The 23,027-nt window shown below is 39.9% G+C and overlaps 1 protein-coding gene across 1 annotated transcript in view; it reads left to right on the top strand.

Annotated features, from left to right (window-relative positions):
• The first annotated feature begins 927 nt into the window (after positions 1–927).
• LOC132911477 (uncharacterized) overlaps positions 928–23,027 on the top strand; it is a 30,657-nt gene continuing 8,557 nt past the window's right edge. Inside the window, exon 1 of the mRNA XM_060968132.1 lies at positions 928–2,237. Within this exon, the coding sequence (XP_060824115.1) occupies positions 1,432–2,237 (806 nt within the window). The 5' untranslated portion in view covers positions 928–1,431. The remainder of the gene's footprint in view (positions 2,238–23,027) is intronic.

A 23,027-nucleotide genomic window follows, 5' to 3' on the forward strand; every position in this document is an offset into this window, starting at 1 on the left:
AAAAGAGATTAACAGGTAAGAGATTGAAAGCTAGACAATGGCCCAGCGTGCTCGACATTAAATCACTGGTAATTACGAGCAGCGCCACGGGCATTGTCTCCTATGTGCGCCACATTATCAGGCATCTATTCATTACCGCGGCGTAATTGCGCGTGTAAACGCGATGCCGCGAGCGCGCGCGTCCATCTTATTACTTTCAGTTCCTTTATTATCCAGATACAAAAATCGATCGGGACGACACACGTCGGTTGCACGATGTCGTGGCCGGATCGCTCGCTTTTCCTCGCACCCGTAATTTTCTAGCGTACACGTGTTCGGTCGCGCTGCCATGGTTCCACGGGAACGCGTGACTCACGACCTACATTCGTCCCGCGTGACACCTTTTGCACGCACGCCTTTAACATTTATTGCTCGTAAATAGAGAAACTCCTGGTCTCCGCGTTCTTCGGATCTCGAAATCGATTCGCGACTCGGCAACGATGCAATAAACGCTCGCGAAACCCGATCGTTCGATTCCCTTTCCCTCTGCTTCGATTTTTGCTTTTCGAGGAAATTGAAGTTGGAGGAAATTGTTGATTTATTGGACGGTTGAAATAACAAGATCGCGTAGATGAGTTTCGAGCCGACAAAGGTTTAGACACGATAGCTTCGATGCGGCGTCGATTGCACGCGATGTAGGGTTTCTACACGGGAATAAGGAAGGTACACTAGCGTTTAAAAGTATTTCAACGCTTATACGTTTCTTACAAATTTATTGTAAATGTATCATAAATGTATAGATCGGAAAATAAGAAACGTATTAAAAATATGAGTATTATAAATTCCTCTTTTTAACCCCGACGATTTTATATTTAAAATTTCTTAAACGTGGCATACATACTTCAACTTTCATAGTCACGCCAACAATTTCTGATATTTTGTAAATTACCAAGAGCCGTCGTACTATGCAACAAAGCACGAAGCAGACGTTCCAAGCGAGTCGTGCAATCTTCAGCAACCCGAAAGCAACAGTAAATTCTAACCACATCCATGGAAATATCTTCGTAGCGCTTTCTCACCATTAGCAAATTCCTACCATTCTACACTCGCTGCACCCTGTATGTAATATGTATATTACAATGATCGTGGCAATGTAAAAAATCAGAGGCATGAATCAACAAAGAGGAACGAGGAAAAAATTCCATCGCGACAAGCGTACCCTTCGAGTTTCGCAATCGGTTCAGCCGGTCGTCCCATCTATCCCAAGGAACAAACAACGCGCACCATTGTGTCTCTATCCTACTAAGCGTTCTTGTCGAACGCGTGCAAGGATATGTAGGTGGTTAACTGAGCGGTCGGCGGTGTATCAGGAGAGCAGACAGGTAGAAAGGGAGCGGAACAAAGCGGAACGAAGAAAGAGGTCTAAGCGAGCAAACAAGAGAGGAAGGAGTGATGGGTGCGAGAGAGGACGAGGGGCGGAACGAGGAAACGAAGAGAAAGAGAGAAAGAAAGAAGGATGGTGGGGTTGGTACGAGCGACTCAAGCACGTGGAGCCTACTCCGTGTGTCTCGTTCAGTAGTGCTCTCGGTTGCCTTCGAACGATTTCGCACCGGATGTCCATCGAGCTTGTTCGACGTATCCAGCGCAGCACCTTTGGTCGAACGTAAAAAAATCGATCAAAATCATCGAGAATGTGATCCGTTCGTCGTGACTGTTACTTGCACCAGACATCGTCAACGTAATCGAAGATCGAAGGCTGGTTTAGCGATGGCTTCCGTAACGAAAATTCTTCTGACCTGTGCTTTCTTTATTTTACCGATCGCCATCGCTTCGATCGAACACACGGCCAACGATCATCGCGACTTTACCAATCACAGACTCACCTGGCCGGTATGGCCGTATCACGAGAAATTCGCACGATCTCGACACGAACACGACGATAGGAGTTTCCAACAACAGGGTAACGTCAACAATTGGATTCGCAACGATCTGTTCTCCGAAAGAAGCAGCTCGACAATCGCACCACTGCAAGCAACTGCGAGTGGGCTCAGACATCGCGTGGAGCAACACGTTTACGAGCAACGAACTTCGAAACCGGAGAAATTCAGCGCGGTCGCGGTTGCCGACTACACCGGCACCAGAGCCATCGCTTACGCCGGTTATCACAACAATCATCGTCACCAGCCGAGGGAAGTGGTCACACAGGGCTACCAGCATCACACGACCACTCCGGCTACTTATACCAGGCATCATCCTGGGTGAGTGAGGTCTTTGAAGCTTTGCTTTTAGGCTTTTACGAGCGGTCTCGGTAGCTTCGTAGATTTACAAAAATGGCTTCATTTGTATGATACTTGTCACTGTCGGTTGATAATTACGTTGTATCGTACGTTACTTTGTATCGTTTCAAGCGTAATCTTGCGTGAACTTTAACATCCATAGGAGCAAATATGGATAAGGAAGATCGCAGGTTTGTTAAATAAAGACGAGTACAAGCCTAAATTCTTGAAATCTAAATTCCAGTTCAAAGTTAGAAGGACGATAAGGTGCGAAGAGACGATGTTACTTGCGATTCTATGTCAAATCCAAATTCTCTTTAAAAGATACATCGTTCGAATAAATCGTTCTTTATTTACTACAAAACTTAAATCTGTTTTATTATCATGTCACAGGTACAAACATAAAGAGTCGCTTCTTTGAGTCATATTTAAAGTATAAATATCTTTTCTATGCAAACCGGTTGTAAGAGTCTTTTTTATACATTAATACACAATTAAAATAGCGAACGCAAATATCACTGCAAGAAATTTACGATTGGAGTTTAATTATTTTGCACCGTTATTCAATCCATCGACGCTAATAACAAACGGTTCGTTCGAGATATCTTTTCTTTACGTCGCAACGTAACGATGTTCCAGTGATTTATAAGATCAAAAGAATCTCGCATCCAATCTATACATCGATAACGCATCGAGCGATCATTTTTCATTCGCCTACTCAATAAAGCAAATTAAAAATTGAAAATTACAAATCGAGCATTCGAACGTATCTGCGAGAACATCTTTACAATCACAAGTGCCTTTGCTACTCTGTATCTCTTCGTCATCCAGTTGGTCAACTTATCGAGATGTGTGTTGCATTCGCATTAAGAGTAAATTACGTTTCATTTATACCCATAAAAATTAGAAAACCGCTCTGTCCTCGCGCAACTAAGGTAAACGTGTACGTATTCGCGATTTACCGTTTCTCGAAGCGGCGAAACAAGTATTTTTCTGCATTTCCTTCTGCTTCCGTGCTAAAACAGGATTAACTTGACGAATACGGATGTACACCGAAGTCAACATCGGTCGTACGCGAGCCGTTCTTCGGACAGCGAATACCAAACAGGACGGGAAGCACATTTCATCGAATTGCGCAATAAAATGTCTGGCGTACTCCATTGTGTCGGACGAAACTAAAGTTACGCGTAAACGGTGCGCTAAATTTCCCGGTAACGCCAACCGATCGAAGGAGATCAATTTTCTCGGCCGAGCCACCCACTTCCTGCTTGGAGAGGCCGACTTCACCCACCTTTTCGGCATAAAACGGAACGTTTCGCGGTATATCGCCACCCTCGAGCCAGCGAACGTAGGTGTGTTGCGTCGCAAGCCGAGCCAACGAAGAGAATCGAAGCTAAATTCGAGCGGAAAACTTTACGATCTACCGGACAAAGCGCAACTCACGCGTTTAAATGAGTCGACGAGCGCGGTTAGCCGCGCGCGTCGTGGAATTACTTCGCAGAACGATAATTTATGGTGCCAGTCCATAATCTTTCTCAGAGTTTTAACGTACGACTGTTCTGGTCCGGACTTTCATTTCGATTTTTAATCGTTTGCGAATTCAATCAATCATTTGCCTTTTTTTCTTTCGAACCGTGTAATTTTGTGTTGAGAATTGAAGATGGTGGAGAGGCGATAGATATAGCGTGGTAAGATAGAGTTATTCGAGTCAGCTAAGCTTCAACCTTAGAAAAATAAACTTTGTCGCTTATCGTTATCGGTCATTGAAATAACAACGAAAGAATGAGAAAATATCGTGTATTTTAGATTCATCGAAAAGAGAGGCAAGAGGACAAAACGCTTATCTCGATCTAAATATCCTACTGGTTTATCTTATGCGGTACCTATACATATGTATTTTACCAATTTATAGTGGCTGAAAAGTATTAAAATTTGTTTGGCGAGGAAGAGGCAGCAGGGATTACTTTGACAAAGTTGCAACTGTTGCAAAGTTAAATGCCAGGTGTTTTATCTACAGTTTCCACCTTAAATATCTCCACCATGATTCACCCAGGAGATTATTTCTACGGTTGAAGGTTACACGGTTTTGAACGCTCTCGCGCGAGAGTGGGCGATTTTTTACTGTGCTTATCTGTTTGGTGGGAGCAACGGGATAACATTCGTTTCCTTGCTGAAAATATTGCCATAGCTCCTGGCAAATAAATAATTTCGCCAGTGTACGCTACACACGAATAAAATGCTCGGAGCCGTTCTAAAATATTCAATATACAAAGAACCGTGTTATTTTCGAGAAAAAGTCCAAGTTACCTTATCACTGTCACTGAAAAATAAATATGACGAAATATTATCCCACGCCCGTGAAACCTGCTCGCAATTGTATAACAGTCGGTTGAAAAAGTGCCTTCGAAGTAAACTATGAATATTCGATAGAGCAGAAAATAGGGCAAATATTTTTCGTACACGACAGATATAAGTATGCAGTCATACGAATGTGTGGAGATAACTTTACATGGGAAACTAATATAACAACCTGGTATAACGTATTAACAGAACGTTGGAGGCAAATGAGATGATTCGACGGTCGATAACTATTTGCCAAAAATAAAATTGTTTTTCACGCAGTATCTAAATTCGAACCAACCGCGTAAACTATAAAACTAAAAGCGCAAAGTTTATTCCAACACTTGGAAGTGAAAGTTTCAACAGTTACGTGTTACACGTACGTTCGTGTACATTTATATATTTTCGCTATCGTTGGCAATCACGAAATCAGCCGCAAAGATTTGAATCTCCCGCTAAAGGGATCGGTAATCTCATTGGGCGGGACGTTTAATTAATCGGCCGATTAATTATCTCGCGCGTAACGCGTTCCTATGTCACGTGCAATTATTAGGATTGTTGGTGCGCGACGACGGCGGTTCCCCTTTGGCCGGCCTTAAAGGTTTCCGCATGATAATATTGCTTTCGCGCCGCTTCGAGCGAAACCGAGGGACGCCAATTAAGTGGCGCGATTGCTCGTGCATAACGGCGACGATACAGGCCCGCGGTTTGCGACGATACTCGCCGGTGGGAAACGACCATCGACGATGGCGAACGTGAGACCTCTATCTCGTTGATGATAATCGACCGCAACGGGTCGCTATTCGCGAGTCTATGTTTTGCACAGAAATGGAAGAAAGATTTTGCCCTGAATGTCGATAGCCCTGCCATTAACGTCGTTGGCGTTGCGTCAATGGAACTACAACGTCGACTTTTTAGTAAATTAAAAGGTGGTTAATGGGGAAATGCACGCGTTGCAGCGGGTGATTTACTGGTCACGATCTCGATGGTTCTTTTTGAGGTCAGCGCGAAAGTGGTTTAGCGTACGCCTCGGTTTACGGGGAACTGGTGCAACTTCGTCGACCGAATTAGCGATCAAAGCGACATGGATGGATTTTTGTTGCGGGCGTGGCAAGGTGATTTGTTCAAGCTTTTAAAAATTTGAGATTCGAAATATCAGGACGTTGAAATATCGATGGAACGAAGTATAGAATGTTGATGGAGTAAGGTACTCGTTACGTTATGCTAGGCACGTGTTACACTATGTTAAAATTTGCATAGCATGAAATTCCACCTATGACAGCCTCTAAGGGTTAAGGTACAGAGGAAAGTTCTGTGTATCTATCAGGTGCAAGTAAAATTTACGATATTTACTGAATATTGATTTGAGAGCTTAAAGAGGAAAGTGTAGTACTTGCAATGCTGGCGCAACGTTTCGTAAGAGGAAAGCAGTCCGTTCGATCCTTTGGTGTACTGAATATTTGATCGATAGAAAATTTTAGGTGTAGCTAAAAGGCCTTTTTGACAAACATAGATTTTACGGTATTTGCTAAATATTGATGTGGTAATTTAAAGGGAAAATCACGATATTTGAAATGTTATGAACAAGGTTTTATACTGTCAAAATAGTTTGATATTGCTAAATATTTGATTATATAAAGTGATTAGATGAAATATTCATAGGAAAGTTTCCCAATGAATAATTGATAATATTTTCGAAATATTGATTCGTAAGATGGAATGGAAAAGGTGAGATTTTATGGTCGGAACGTGCTGTAACGAAGTCGGCTCTCTTCTGGAGAAACGATATATTCAAATTGCCACTTAAGGTGCAGTTGATTCTTGAAAGTGTTTGATGGGAATTAACCATATTAGGCAATACGTAATCGCAAACAGTTTTCTTAAGGATTAAATAAAGAAAATTGTGTACGTGATGTGGCCTATTAAATAAATGAACAGCGATATTCTGAAAACTACAGGTTTTTAAAAAAAGTACAAGATATGGGTCTTCCAATGCCAAGTACGTTATTGTGCTTAATAAAAGACTTGCTATTTTACATGTACAGAGGAATATTACAAAGAAAGAAATACAAGAAAGCTTTATAGAAGTTCAGAAACCTACTTCCTATGTTCTATACTCGAACTATAAATTACCGTGACTTATATCGATTAAAATTATTTATAACAACGAGCGGTTTAATTTCACCGTGTTATATATACCATATTTATGAAGCTTCAACGCTTACTATCATTAAAGGTCACGATCTGGAAGTAAAAGATAAAGGCAACGTGAGAATGCATTCTACTTTTGAGGCACAAACTTACTAATTATTAAGACTGATTTTATGCAATTGATTTAAATTCTCTCTGATAAAAGTATCGCGATGACGATGTTACAACCTCGTAACGCGTTTGTCTCCAAAAAATGTTATATTCGAACGTATGCTCGCGAATCGCTACCGCCTCTCGGAGCATAATTTCGCAACACAACTCGGATCATCTCTCATCGTTTCGATGACCGAGGCGATGGGCCGCGAGCGTGTTCGCGATACATTTGGTTGCACGTAAACGCGGCCACTTTTGTCCGTGCGAAATAAAGCTCTCCTTGCACGCAAACCGAAAGAAACGACGCGACTCATCGACGAGATCCCTCGTTATTATTTAACCTGAATGCGATAATTTAGCTCGTGCCTACTGCTCGCTCGTTCTTTCCTTTTATTCTATGCGCCGATCGAATTACCCAGATACAAGGCCGGACAGAGTAGTGAAACACTCGCAAACCTGTCGCACGAGGCCGACGAAAAATCGTCTCGTCGACACGAACAACGAATAACGCGTCTCGAACGAACAATCGATCGGTCGTCATCGTCCGAAATTTTTTATCGCCATCGCGGCAATAATGACACTTAAAATGCGATCTAGACGGCGACGGTAGCCTGATCAAGAATACAGAAGCGGAATTCGAGGTCGGTTACATTGATCTGGCGACAAACTCGAGTCGATAGGCGCGCGCGGGGCTTCGACGTGTTTCAGCTACTGTTTTCATGGACTTGTGCAGCTACTGTTTTTGATTGGGTCGATGACGCTTCGATGGTAATGGAAATCACGGGATGAAGGATATAGAAAAAGAAAATGAACACCTTTTATATTAGCGAACAGCCAAGTATCTCGTCGACTCTAATCGTTTCAACGTCTCCTTGTCTTTTCTTCCTCTTTGTAGTCGCTTTAAATTAAGCAAAAGCCTGATTATATAGATGTAAATTTAGAAAAGAGCATATAAACTAATAAGCTGGAAATAGCGGGTTCAATAAAATATTCATCGATAAGGAAACGAATGCAGCAAGTACCGTGGTTAATCGTTGGTTCGAAATCGAATTTTCTTTTCAAAAGTACATTGCCCTGTTGAATAATTGATTGGACGTTGGAGCAGTTTAAACAGACGAACGATATGCGTCAGAACATCCTCCTCGAATGGGTTTACTGATCCTTTATAAAACTATCGTTCGTCCCTTTGGTCATCTTACACGTGTGATCGATGGAGGTCGATAAGAAGAAGCACGAATAACGAATATACGTACAGTTCCAAGTATATCCCAGATAATAATCCTGCCATGTCACATCTTGGAACGCTTGGTGCGTAGTCGTTTACATTGTTTATTATCCATCGTCTGTTGCGTTGTCGTTGGTCTAAGGTTTAACAGATCGGTCGATTGACAAATGGACGGTGTCCGCGTGGAAATAGACGCAACTGTTACGTCCACGTTGTTGTCAAACGACAGGCACATTCGTTTTGTCGCTCGAATCGAGACCGTTCTTCTGCAACGCAATTACCATTTTCCGATACTGTACACCGTGACGAGAAAAAACACTGGACACGCTTTAAAAAGAATCTTCCGCAGCTTTATATGCTGTCGAGTCACTATCATTCTTGCAGACACGATAATACGGCTTCACGGTGTGTTATCATATGTCAAAGCAGAAAAATTGATACCAGAAATTATTTGAAAATAATATTTGAGACGACGATAGGTAAAATTTTCTAAAATTATGGAAAATAATTGTTGCAATTATAGATTGCTAGTAAATTATATAAAAATTTCTATTAATATAATAAAAATATCTTTTTTCTTCCATTATTTATAGTCTCATCGACCGCTTTCATGGGTTATTAGCAACGCACGAGAGTAGATAATTACGATTATAGAGAATTTAGAACGTTTTAGATAATTTACCTGTTCTTATTTATGATCTTTTGAATTATCCTTTATAGCGGGTTTCATATTGCAACGTTGTCTATAAGGAGAATTTCTTGGATCAGGTGTTTTAATCTTAAAGTGGCGTTGCATAATTCAAATACAATGTAGAAAAAACAACTTCTGATTCTGATTTACCGAAAGAATAAATCATAAACTACAAGACAGAAAAGACACTAATAAAAACAGTTGGAAAGATAACTATTAATTAGGAAGTTATTACATTGACTCAGAACTAAGAGGGACGTTAGAAACGTCATAGTAGTACGTAGCATAGTGACACTAAACTCAGAACCATATCTAGCTCTATAAACATTGTAATAGCGCTTTAGAAGTAATATGCTACAAATGGGCTTAAACGGAAAAACCCACCTAACACCAGAGTACGACGTTAATGCCTGACTGCTTGCATTCGTCGCGTATATCCGCGCCTTTTGCAATTTCATAATCGTTACACCGCAATCGGCGCTGCCACATTCCCGTCGTAGATACTTTTCTAGCGAAGAGATTAATAGTTGGCATGGTTATTGAACCGCAGCTAAACAAACAAATGTGTGAGCCAAATAGAGTGGCTATTCACTTTGATACATATACGTATGTATCTGGCAAGCTGTTCATAATTTCGTACGTCGACATTTAATCGAAATTTCAGCACCATGTAATAATGTTTCACTGGCAATTTTTATCCCGATACATCCTCCAGTGAAACGCGTTTCTCGTGCATCTGAACGCGTAAAAAGAAAAACTCGTCGCATCGCAGACACGTCACGAATTTATTTTTCGCCTGACGTTTCATTAACTTTTACCACCGCTTCGGTTTCCCTGGCACGCGCCAATTCACAATCTGGTTAAGTATAGAGTCGATTAATTACCAAATATTCGGAACACTCCGAAACAGTAAAGCCGGTTAGTCCATTTAACAAATGTGCTCGGCAAATCGCCAAATGGGACTATACAGCCTGGCTTTACCATCGTTTCAAACGGCAATCCCGGTCGTTTCTCGATGTATACTAGCAACACGAGCAAACAAGAAGAGAGAGATTCGAACGGATGAAAGTAATGGGAGTTATTCGTTCGAAATTTGTAAATTACTGGCATCCCAAGAAAGATATCTTCGTTGTGGTAAAGAACGTTAACTCGGAAAATATCAACGCGCTTACATTAAAACTAAATAATCATGAAATATAATGTAAGTACTCTGTATATCAAAGTCACGTAGCACCTTCCTTAACGCGCAATAGTTATTGAATACGATCGTTTGCCAGGGAATGATCGGAGAGAATAAATAGCGGTGAGACGATAATACTCCTTTATCTACTGAATTTCGCCACTATTTTCACTCGTTTTACGGCGCCATACAGCGAAATAAATTCTACGAGCCGGCGATTCACGAGGTGATAGTATCCGATTGCGTTCGCTTCCTTTCCTCGGCTGTTTTTCATCCTTATGTTTCGATGTTTGCTAAACACAGCCGTATGGGATTTACAGCGCAATTGTATCCAGCTTGGTTCCAATGCGATTCTCGTCGCTCGAGACGGAAGCTTCGAATCGAGTGATCTCCCGATCGAGAATTTTAGCCGAGGATTTATCTCATACAGTGTGTAGATTCTAATTTCAACTTGTTCTTCGTACTCCTTGTTAACGTTAATTAAATAAATTTTATAACAAAACGCTTATACCAAGTTCAACTTAGTTTAGTTCGCAATTATTACAGGAGAAAAATAAAAATAAAATCGTTTGATTCACGAGCAAGCACGTGTCCGCTTACATGCTCGCCACTACGCTTTAATAAACGCTACACACCCTTAAATTCTTCGAATCTTTTCGTACATTACTCTGTGCATGCATATCTTACGTAAAATTTTGCATATAAATTGCACGTTAGCTATAGTCAAATATGCAAAACCTTTAATTTAGAATAGCAAATTCGATAGAAAAGGAATTTCTGTCATACGTAGGAGCTAAAACACTTGCACGTGGCCATGCTTCGCACATAATTCATATTCAATTACCGCCCAGGTCTGGCTGATGTTGGATCACGAAAAAATACCAAGACGCGAACGTGCGTGAAAACCGTTCCTTCGAGTTTAAAAATGAAACGTCCCGGAGGTATTTTCTTTCTTACTTGACGGTTAGCGAGCCCAGCGAAATGTCAAATACCGCCCTCCTCCGCCGATTCAACTTCCAATCTCGAGGAAGTCGTCGAGCCGCGTGGCATTCTGCCCGAGAGCAACAACGTCTTCTTTTAGCACGGCCCATTTGAGAGGGAATTCAAATCAAGGTCAAAGTAAGCAGAGTACATTGTTCTTATCGATTCCGTGCTCCATATTTCATCGTATCGTATTTTGTCCCGATGGAGCGAAACTATCGTTATTCATTACTTTACGGGTGAATGCGTTTTTTACGACGTCCACGTGACAGTAAGTGAAATATAAGTAGTAGAGCTTTCGATATTAGTAGAAAGTAGAGAAAGTAGAGCTTTCGAGTACTAGACATTGTAATTAGTGTGTTAATTGATGCGTTAGAAAATTGTTGAGCCATCAGACTATTAGAGTTTTAGAATGAAGAACGTTGGAACGCCTATTATTATTAGAACATTAGAGACTTGAAATATCGATGGATCGAGGTATTCGTAATGTTACAATGTCAGGATATTAAAATATTATCCTAATAGAATTTTGAGACATCAACATGTTGGAAGAATAAATTATCTAGATACTTTAGAGTAGATATTAAGCATTCATTTGCAACAAAAGTACTATGCAAAGCTGTACACGTTCATTGAAATCTTGAGATATTTCTTAAGACATCCTTTTGCCCGGAACAAAATACCCAATAAGGTATCAGGATTTAACGATGTTGTCTTTACATGTAACTTCGTGTGTTCAAGAGATGTCAACGATGTCCCTTGGCCTTTCTCCGAAAGAATTCGCAAATGATTCAGTCATTTCTCTTAATGGAACATCGCAAGACTCTTAAATGCCTTCAGGGAGGGTTTCGTGTCGCGTCTCGCCGCAAAACAAGTAGAAAGAAGGAACAACGAACGCGAAATGACATTCCACGGACGCAAATAGAGCACGTCTTTTACACGTACGTTCTGTCGGGACCTCCTTTTACTTTCTTTTCGTTTCTGTTAGCGCGTACTGTACAGAGATAAACATAACAGCGTCGGCCATTCAACCCGCACGACCTACGATGGGGTTCTGATCAGATTTTGATGTTACTCCGATTGTTTAACAATGGTTGAATCATTCAACTGACTCATATAGATAGTTCAATGCCATATAATAAAGTTTTATTTCAAGAAACTTTCCAATATCCTTTTCAAGTTTCACTTGTGCTAACCTGATTCTAAAACCTCAATACGAATGCCGGATATTCTACTATAATTGAGATACACACGATTATACAAAAATATTGTAAATAAAAGCATTTTTGGAAGAATCGAATTACGAAGTAACATATCATTGTTATGCGAGTCAATAAAATTATGAAGAAATGTTTGCACAATCATTGAGATTAGGATTCAACGTCTGAATACCTTCACAAGCTATAATGAGCTCGCGAGCCTTAAAATTGACACGATAAAATAGTAATCGGTGGTTGGAAGAGTCCGTAAAAGATACGTTGCGTCGTGAACGGTGCACGTTCGCCGATCAAAGGGCAATCGCGAACGTACAATTTCGCGAGCGTGTTGGCATTTCGCATCGATTTCTTTGGTGATCGTAAGATCTACCGGAGATCAACGACAGCTGGCACATAAGAGAGGATACGAGCAAGGTGCATGCTGTATTACGGTGCGAAATGCATTAGAGGAAAATGAAGAACAATCGACGTTCACGGAATGATGGACGCAAAATCGTCGGTATTTCCGCTTCAATTTTAGCACGTCGATTACTTCAATCTACAGAAACCACGACGAACAATCGTTCTTCTACGCGAGAACGGAATATTTCGAAAGGAAATATCACGACAAAATATTTTTTTCAATTCACATGAATTTGTCCTAATGACAACAAGTATTACGAAATTTCCTTTTAATATTTTACTGAGAAGAATAAAATACGGAAATGAAAGGAAATGAAATATTTTCATGTTGTAAAGATCTCGCATGTGTTTAAACACAGTTCTCAACTACACCTTCTAATAAGAATACTCGCCAAATAAGCATAAATAGATCTTGCAATGTTATGCTAATACTTCTGGAAAGTTTTTACAATAATTACCCAGCGAGAGGTACAAACTTTTAACTCTAGAGAAATCATGTTGCTGCACGTAACAGGTATTACTCGCATAAATAGAGAATAAAGCGATAATTTAAAGATTGCATTAGTTCCTGATAAATACTTTCTTTTGAAATTGCCTAACTTATATCGTTTTAGCTACTCTATACGGATAGTATTACGCAACGTAACGCTATATCGAGGTATAAATAAATATTCTTAAAGAAATTACAAATTTTCAACTACGATTTAAAGCTGCAAATTTACCAACTGAGACGTAACTTCGTAACCTCGTAAATATCCATAGGATATTTGGCAAATATTTGAAGAAACCACCCTTAAGCTTGCACTGCGTACTCGAAGCAATTCCTGTACCACACAAAGTGCATAACGGTGTCCAAATAAAACCATAAATGTATATTTGATTCTGTCGCATTCTTTCCGTTATTTTCAATCGATTTGTACTGCGTATTCAACGAGGAAGATATAAAAGAATTATTATTGGTATGCGTAATTCCTCATGTAAATTGCATGCAGAAGTTTTCTTGGAAGATCAAACATCTTCTGCTCGATTACAACTGAAGCAAAATTGAAGAAAGAAATTCGAGGATTGCAACGAAATTAAACTAAAACGTGGATTAGTTCATTAAGGACAAAGCAATACTTTATCGCAATATTACAAATACTCCAATTTCCTTAAATTTTATAAAATCGCATAATCTAACTGGAAGGGGTAGCGAGGAAAAATATATTAAGCGAATCCTTCGAATTCCTTTTTGTTGAGGTTATTAGATGTATGTGAATACAATGGTAAGGTAGAAAATATATATTTTAAAAACTAAAGTGTAAATACAAATCGGAATATAATATGAGCTGAAAACCCTGAAGCCAACGTCGCCTATCTACTGTTTATGGTTTGTCTTCGACGCGGTCTTTTGTCTATACGCTGTCCATGGCTTCAGTGCTTGAGAAAACTAAAGACCAGATGTAGAGTTTTCTTAGAAGCGATGACCACTTCAACACTTTTCATAGCCACAATGTTGAAAAAAAAATCCGGTACAAATTGATTTAAGAAAATCATAGATGATGATTGCGTCAACGTAACGTTGGCCCTTAACGAGTTGAACCCTTATTCGATATAAGATATCCGCTCTAATTCGATCTTTAAAAAACCCTAATCTCCTGTAATATACTCTTAGGCTTATACTCGGCCAAAAAGTCGAAAACTCATCAATAAGATATCATAGGGAAGGCAGTCCGTGTAAGGAGCCAAAGGATGCAGGTCCGATCGGGAAGAGTGATGGTCGGCGCTCCGCTTAAATCCATTAGCAGTGACTTTTTACGCGCGTTGTTGTCCAGGGTGAAGAGGTCGCAGCCGCGGGCAGAAATTGTGGGTACAGGAGGCGCGAGCAGCAGGTAGAGACGATCGTGTTCTTTGGCCCCTAGGGTGGTCGAACCGGATGGTTATATTCGACCGTAAATGGTGTTACGGATAAAAAAAGAAAGAAAAAAAGGAAGTGGCTTGGGCAGCTCGGTGGCGCGGCAAGAATTCGTGGCCCCGTAAGGTCGCCTCACCCGAGGATCTTCTTGAAAATTCCACGGGTCGGTTTATGGCCGACATAAATGGACTTATCGTTGCCAAGTGTTCGAACGATGCGGTATCGATCGCGCGGTACCGCGCTATTGCTCCGCGTTCCTGCGATTGCTTGAATAATTCATGGCGATTCCTTTTCTTTCCGTCTCGAATGGTTCGCGTTATTGCGGGGCCCCATTAAATGATAATTCCGCGGTGAGCCCGACGATTTGCGTCCGCCGTGTTCACGGAAATTGATAGCGCCGCGATCGCCTAACGGTGGTCTCTTATTTTACTTACACAGAAAGAATAGCAGATGATGGAAGAAAGATACATTTTACATTGCGCTATGGTTCCGTTCATCCGAATTACGATTGTTGCGATGAAATTTTAGTTAATTTAACTCTTGCAAAATGTAACAAATCGAAAGCAAGCGCTGTTAGAACGTGTCGTAACGCACGCTACTAACGAACGATAGAAACATTTACATTTCGTTTGATAACGGTCGAATAGTCATGAAAAATTGGCTGCCTTGTAAAAGTCGGAGAAAATATATCACGGAGTAAGACTACTCGTATTCTACGTGTGTATGACGGTTTCAGCGATATATCATTGTAGTACGTCGAAAGCATAAGACGATAATTCACGACGTAAGAAAACGTTGCATCACTCGACGCGTGCGTACACGGGTTTCACCGGCGATTAGTTAAAAGCACGATGTATCCATTACGTAATCTGCCATAGAAGAGAATGACTCGTTCAAAATGTCGGTGTAAACTTTTGAAAAATATTTGTATAGATTATTCGTGTTTATCGAGCCTACATTTTCCAGTCGTTTATTTAAATCTGGCATCGACCTTGAATCATTTTATGAATTTCCCTGAATCCGATTAAAAAAACAGATGTTAACACATCGAGTATGGGGCATACTTTATTACGCTTCGTAACTATAAACTTCGATATCATCGGTTATTTCGATTATTTACAGTGTCTTGTTCTTTTTTTTTTTTTTTTCGACAGAATGTTCAATTATTCGCAATGAATTTCGCATCGTAATGTTTAGTTCTTTGATATTTCCGTTCAGTAGCATCACTGGCAAATTTTCAATTTACATAATATCTTTATAGGATATTAACTCTTTGCGAATGCGATAAAATAACGAAAAATTCGGAATGAAAATAAAACTTGTAATTTCAACGCTTTGATGAAGAACATTCACCACTGTGGTGTTGTGCTAAGAAGCAAGATGCAAAATGATGGAGATGCATCGCGAAAAATGACGAGCGGTAGCGTGGCACTTATTGGCACTGCGTAGGCGCGTAATTACTTCCCCGGGAACCGGTAACTCGTCATCAAGTAATTTTGTAGTTTGGAAGCTCCGCAAATCCGTACCAGCAGCCTGCGGCTTCTTTTGCAACATTGCGTATTCCAGGTGGAAAAATCAGTGGAATCGATCGCAAACAGCGACAGGCGACTATCCGATTAGAATAATTTTATATTACAAACTGGAATTTACGTTCGCTTTGCTAGAAATAAGCTAATCTCGATACGATCGAAGGTACTGCTAATTTATGTAAAGCATACACCTCGTCTAGAAAGCACAGAATACTATCGGATCTTGGATTTCGTGGGAAACTTAGCACATTGCAAACTCTACAATTTACACTCGATTAGGCGGCGCACATAAATTTTGTACGTAAGAGGTATAGAACGTACCATGGGGCAAAATGGGAGGTCTGTTCTGTTGGTCTAGCGGTGCATCGCGAACTAGATGTCTCCGAGCTATCGATAATGCTTTAAGAATATTTCTCTGCTCTTTCCTGTCTGAGGCCGATGGTTTAAGAAATGATGCGGGGGAAGTGAAATAAAATAAACGTCTCTCGTTAACATTAACGAAAATCATACTTGCTGAAATAAACTCTCTTTTACATCTACTCTATTAAATATTCTTAATTGTTCAATACAATTATTTACAGCTCTGTGTTATAACCACAATTTTCCATTAATACAATAAAATATTTGCAACGAAATTTCGCGAAATGTTTCTATAGATTAACCTACGAAGCATCATCGCAAAGAATAGGAAATATATAAATATAACATCGAAATGGAGAAACTTTTTATAAACAATTTCGAGAAAGTGGTTCCCGAAACGACGGCGAATGAATCAGGCAGGATTGTTTGGAGGAGATTCAAACAGCGACGTTTCACAAACTGCCGTTAACGTATACAACGGGAGTCAGCACGTCAGATTGTTTAGCCGTCGGTCGGAGGGCGAATGGCGAATGGAGATGGCGGAGAAAAAGGAAGCGGCTGGCAAAACTCCGTCGTTAACGAGCCGCACGCTCGATATCCTTATAACTTGCCTGCTCGATAAAAAGACTTCTCCTCTTTTCTTTCAGAGGCGTTCAAGAGAGACAGGGAAAAATATTCAACGAGAGGACACTGAACCCATTTGTCAGCCTCGAAAATAACTCCTTCGCTTTTATGATAAACCATCGTTATGCACCACGGCGGCGGGTATAGTTAACCGGGGAAAAAATATCGTCATGGCTGCAGCGGGAGTGCAGCCGAAGAGGATGAGAAGAGGCTGTTAAGAATATTTCGGCCACATGTGCACGGCCGATGGAAATTATTTTCTGATGACGTTTGTCGACGGTGTTACTTTCTTATAGACGTTTCAGATACAAATAGGACCACGTTATTACAAATGTTTATACGGCTGTTGAAAATTAACATTTCAGCGACGAATATATTTTGCAAGAGGTACGAAACAGTATATAGACGTTAGAATGTATTTACTGGCAAGCTACAATGGCAGACTATAAAATTGGTATTGAGATAATGGTGCAATAAACTGCTGAGGCGCTGGGTCGTTTAACCGTGGAACTAAATTTAAAGTCTGGAAGATCAATAACGCATTTGCAAGAAAGTTATTTTTTAAAGCAACTTTCCGGAAGACGAAAAAATCAATGTTATTTGTAACTACAGATTGCGAATCATATCTGTAACATAGGTAATAAGGCAAAAAAGAATATAAAGCATATTACTATAATTATGCAATTATCATATTGCAATTGGATCGGATGCCAAACTTTCATAAATATTTATTTCACAATCAACGAGAATAAATACGTAAAATCAATTAACGCTCTCATTATTCCCAATACCAAAAAAAAAACTTTAATTTAAACACCGATTATCGCTTATCATTTAATTTGTACATTAATTTACACATTATTAAACTACTTGAGAAATAAGGATCAACAAGTTAGCAACACGAACAACGATTACGTAATAGAAATTTACCTGTTTATTCATAAAGCAAGCAATCAGAACTTAATTCAAGAAGCCGCGCGTAGATCCAACTATGTACGCGCGAACCGTTGCGTCTGAAACCGCAAATCGTCGGACGGGTAGTCGTAACATTACTCGTCGTTTGCCAAGCGAGCTCCTTCGAGCCGAGCACGTTTTCTCGTGGTATCCGTACGTTGCGATTCATTTCTCGCGCGATGTTAATTGACGCTGTGGAATTACATCGCATTTGCATGCCGGACACGTCGCGACGTCCGTTCCGCGTTGCTTTATTTTTCCGTTTTTCGCGCGCGCCCCGCTTTGCACGCGTGTTCCGTCGCGAGGGAGATGGGATGACACGAACGTAACGGCCAGAATTATTGCATCGCGCACGATTAACCACCCAAGTATTAAGGCACGGCCTGGATTTCCGAGAAATCGACCGTTTGCGTGAAATAACTCGCCGATAAAATTGCATCGCCGCGCGACCCAACGTTTTATAAATCAGCCGGATAAAGCGTTTGCTATTAAAGCAACATCGTCGGAACGTGTCGAGCTCGTTATTTATCTGTCTAATCTGAATAGATTCATGTACCGATAGTTTACAAATTTACTCGAATTAAAGGATAACTTTGATTAACGACCTTCTTTTTAATTCGCTTTAAGAACGATAATTCAGCAAACCGAATCTTACATGCAGTAAATCAACTATCGTCGACGTTATTCATTAAGCCGCGATAATAACAAATCTTTTAGTCTTATAGAGAGCTTTCAAGAACAGATTTCCTCGTGATTAATCGACTTCGTGTCGAGGGGATTAGGCAACGTGAATGACGTTTTCGAGCGGCGACGAAAAATTAGGTGTCGCGATAGCCGAGGCTGTATTTGATCAGTTATAGCGACTCAAAACGAGTAGCCAATGACCGGCCATGCTGTTTGGAAAACTTTCGAACCAGCGAATTGTGCTGGTCGAGCACGAGTGCCACTTCACTTCGTCCGGCTATTTCTTTGTTCTTCCATGCGAACGTCTCGAGGACGTCTTTCTTCGTGTTTTGTGTGCTTTGCAGTCAACTTCTGATTGCTCGTAAAATTGACCTCTTTCGTTCCTTTTTACTATCAACTGCTTACTTTTATCGGTTTAATTACCGATTCTTGTCCTAAAGAAATTTAAAAATATTTTACTATTTTATTTGGACAGAGCATCTTGTCCAGGAATGTCCATCTGGACAGACGATAAGGAATTTATAAGGTTACGATAAAGAAAACAAAACTTCCTTGTATCTTACGGTATTATTTATCTTGAGAATTCTTCTAATCCTCTAAACAATCTTAAAATATTCTTTCTTTTTTAGATAAAGATTTGTTTCGCTTTTTAAATATTATAACGAATACTTTGCTTCGAATATTTTTAACATGTTTGCGTACTCTTATATATACGATCGTTCTGTATATTTTTGTACATTTAAATTTTCTCTGATTGCATAAACATTCATAATCTACTGACAACCCATCGAAACCTTAAACTAACCAACGTTAGTCCGAGGCGCTATTGTCGAGAAAATAGAAGAGGAATCGGTGGAGTAAAGTCCACGAGATCGTACAATAAAGAATCGATGTTTATCACTGGCGGCAACGTCGAAACGAGCGTGCAAAGCGTGTTGTCACGATCGGGACAACGCGCGACGACGGTTTACCGGCATGCGATGATAACGTACGGCCTCAACGTTGAAAATTCGCCCCGTGTATCTGTGATTATGCGCGCTGTTTACGAGTATCATCAGGCGAAAGTAAAGCTGAATATTTATGGTTCAATTAAAGATCGATAGAGGATGCGAGATTAATCGATACTAGCTCGCTCAACGTATAGATTTTGCCGCGGATAGTGTACGCGATATGTTATTCACATTTTTCTTCCGATTCCCTAATATTGCTGTATCAACCGGTTTGGTGATGTCGTCCGTTGTACATCTCTAATGTAGCTACATGTCGTATTTATGTTGTATCAGTGATACAATGTGTACGCGTTTGATAATTGCTGATTTTGCAATAAATATCTCGTAACTGCCATGTACGTTCTCCAATTGGTTTCAAGTTTTACCACTGTTGAAGCGGTCACCACTTCTAAGAAAACTCTACATCTGGTCTTTTTAGTTTTCTCAAGCACTGAAGCGTATGGACAGCGTATAGACAAAAGACTGGGATGAAGACAAACCATAGACAGTAGATAGGCGACGTTGGCTTCAGGGCTTTCAGTCAGAGGGTAACACTGCTAGCGTGCGGATCCGGACCAGCTCAAATTATATTCCTATTTGTATTAAAATATATTTTCTATACAATTTATCCACACGTTCCTTTGTTCACACATCTAATAATCTCAACAACCACTAAAAACATAATAGTCATATTCTCGTTACAGTACTAATGAGATTTCAAAAAGTTCTCTATAGCGCGCATAGTACGTACACGTTCGCAAAAATTGTTCAGGATAAATGTTTTGATCGTGTTTGTCCACGTTAGAAACTCGATGCTCTTTTATCTGTAAACCTTGTGGAATATTAGTGACCCAGAGAAAGTTCGGTTTCGTGGAACGTTGTTCACCTATGGTCGTGAAAATATCGGTCGTGAGCAATAGATAATCTAACCGGGCAAGGGTAATAACGAATGGCAACCATAACTCGACGCTACGTTCGCCTGTAGCGCGGCTAGAAGTGGAAAACATGCGAGATCACCGTTAAGGTTTCGGAAGTATGTACTTCTAAGAGAGTCGCGGACACGCGAGCCGTCGATGCGGTAATTCATTGAAAATTTATCACCTCAAAGAAGCTTGCGAGCGGTATCACGCGACGGCGCCTTCGCTAATCGACATTAATTTTATTACACGCGACTTCTTCGTACATTTCCTCATCTTTTTTCTCTCTTCCAAGCCGGTTCTCTTCGCTAACGGAGAAAGTTCCTAGAACGCATTAGAAGTCTTCGCTCTCGATGAACTTAAGGCCTGTACGATGAAAAGTGAAACGTTTTCTCGAGTTACGAGTACGATACTCCAACTTCGTACACTATGTATATACGTCGTATAGTTGTTGTAGATCTGTATCTTTCTATTTCATTCGAATTAATTCTTCTCTAAGAAGAATTTGACGACTCATTGCGAAATAGTAGTAAGAACTGCAAAATTTCACAAGCTCTTAGGGGGGTATTTCTCTTCGTTTTGAAGAAATGGTTAAAAAAATTTGTTATAGGTCTGTATCTTCCTAGTTCATTCGAATTAATTCTTCTCTAAGAAGAATTTGACGACTCATTGCGAAATAGTAATAAGAACCGGAAAATTTCACAAGCTGTTAGGGGTGTATTTCTCTTCGTTTTGAAGAAATGGTTAAAAAAAATTATTATAGGTCCGTATCTTTCTATTTCATTCGAATTAATTCTTTTCTAAGAAGAATTTGACGACTCATTGCAAAATAGTAGTAAGAAACGGAAAATTTCATAGGCTCTTAGGGATGTATTTCTCTTCGTTTTGAAGAAATGGTTAAAAAAAGTTGTTATAGGTCTGTATCTTTCTATTTCATTCGAATTGATTCTTTTCTAAGAAGAATTTGACGACTCATTGTGAAATAGTAGGAAACGGAAAACTTCATAAGCTCTTAGGGATGTATTTCTCTTCGTTTTGAAGAAATGGTTAAAAAAAATTATTATAGCTCTGTATCTTCCTATTTCATTCGAATTCATTCTTTTTTAAGAATTTGACGACTCATTGCGGAATAATAGTAAGAAACGGAAAATTTCACAAGCTCTTAAGGGTGCATTTCTCTTCGTTTTGAAGAAATCGTTAAAAAAAATATCAAACTTCGTATAAAAAATTAGTAATATTTGAGAAAAAAATGGTGGTATTTGTTGAAATCAGTATTATGTCAGAATGAGTTGTCGCTTTTATCAGAGAGAATGTAATCCGTAAATCATACAATTAGTTGCAAGTACAAGTTAGCTACAACAACTTACACGCGTTATTTTCAGAGAGGGTTCGCGAATGTGCGTTTAACCTCATCGTTTCTCTCGTTCAATGTCGTGGACCGAGCATGCTGGACGTTATCAGCGCGCAACGTTCAGTATGGCCACCAAAGCACCCGAACCAGTATTCCCACGCGAATGTCCTCCGAACCGTATCTGAACCTCCGTCGCAACGTGTTCCGAAAGATTTTTCTGCGAACGGAATACGCTCTGGGAACGATTTGATGTTAGCTCGTCGCGACAGCGGACATTTATTTTTCCGAATTACGATAATCCCGCTGCCGTGAATAGATCACGATCATCGAACGTTATACGGAAACTTATCGTGTCGTCTAGAGTTAAACAGAGTAGTATTTACCCACGTAGGCGTTCGAAAGCATCCATAATTTATTAACCAGAATAATCTCGAACATCGACAACACCAGTGAAAAGTCCAGAAGCCCGAAGAATAACTTTTACTGTATTTAAATTATGCCTGACTTTAACGAAAGTTATTTGATTTTCTTCCCTTTGTTTATTTATTTATTTAATTTTATTTTAAACAAAAATTTCTATTTCTTATACATTCGTGTCTCTATTACGTGAATCGACAACACGTTTATAGATCAATATGGAATCTGTAATTTCCAGAAGGGGAGATTGATTTTGGTGGACGTGAGAACAATGTGCACCATCATCATGAATATTATATCCAGCTCAAAGGAAATGAGCCAATGTCGGATACGCTACCTGTCCGACAGAACCTACACGATCCGCTAACCTGGATCACCTACCGCGCTAATCCCTCTGATCCTTTCTGGCGCAGATAATCCGTAGGCAAATACAAGACTTGTCTTTAACAGACAGATTTTACGAGCATCCTTGACGTCGTTTAAAGACCTCATCTTGTTCTGTACACCTGCCGGATCTGGAGAACGTGGGAATTACGCAGGAAGGGAATAGTTTGTTTCTTAATAAGTATAAAAATAACGCAGCGAGGAATTAATCGTTACATAAGGAAATAATTCGTAATTTCATAATCAAACGATAAACTATCTTTCGTAGTGCCTTTAATTCCCATCTTTCGGTATAATTAATTAATGCGTGATTTACTCAATTCGAGGGA

This window comes from Bombus pascuorum, chromosome 1 (genome assembly GCF_905332965.1).
Source record: "Bombus pascuorum chromosome 1, iyBomPasc1.1, whole genome shotgun sequence".
NCBI lineage: Eukaryota > Metazoa > Arthropoda > Insecta > Hymenoptera > Apidae > Bombus > Bombus pascuorum.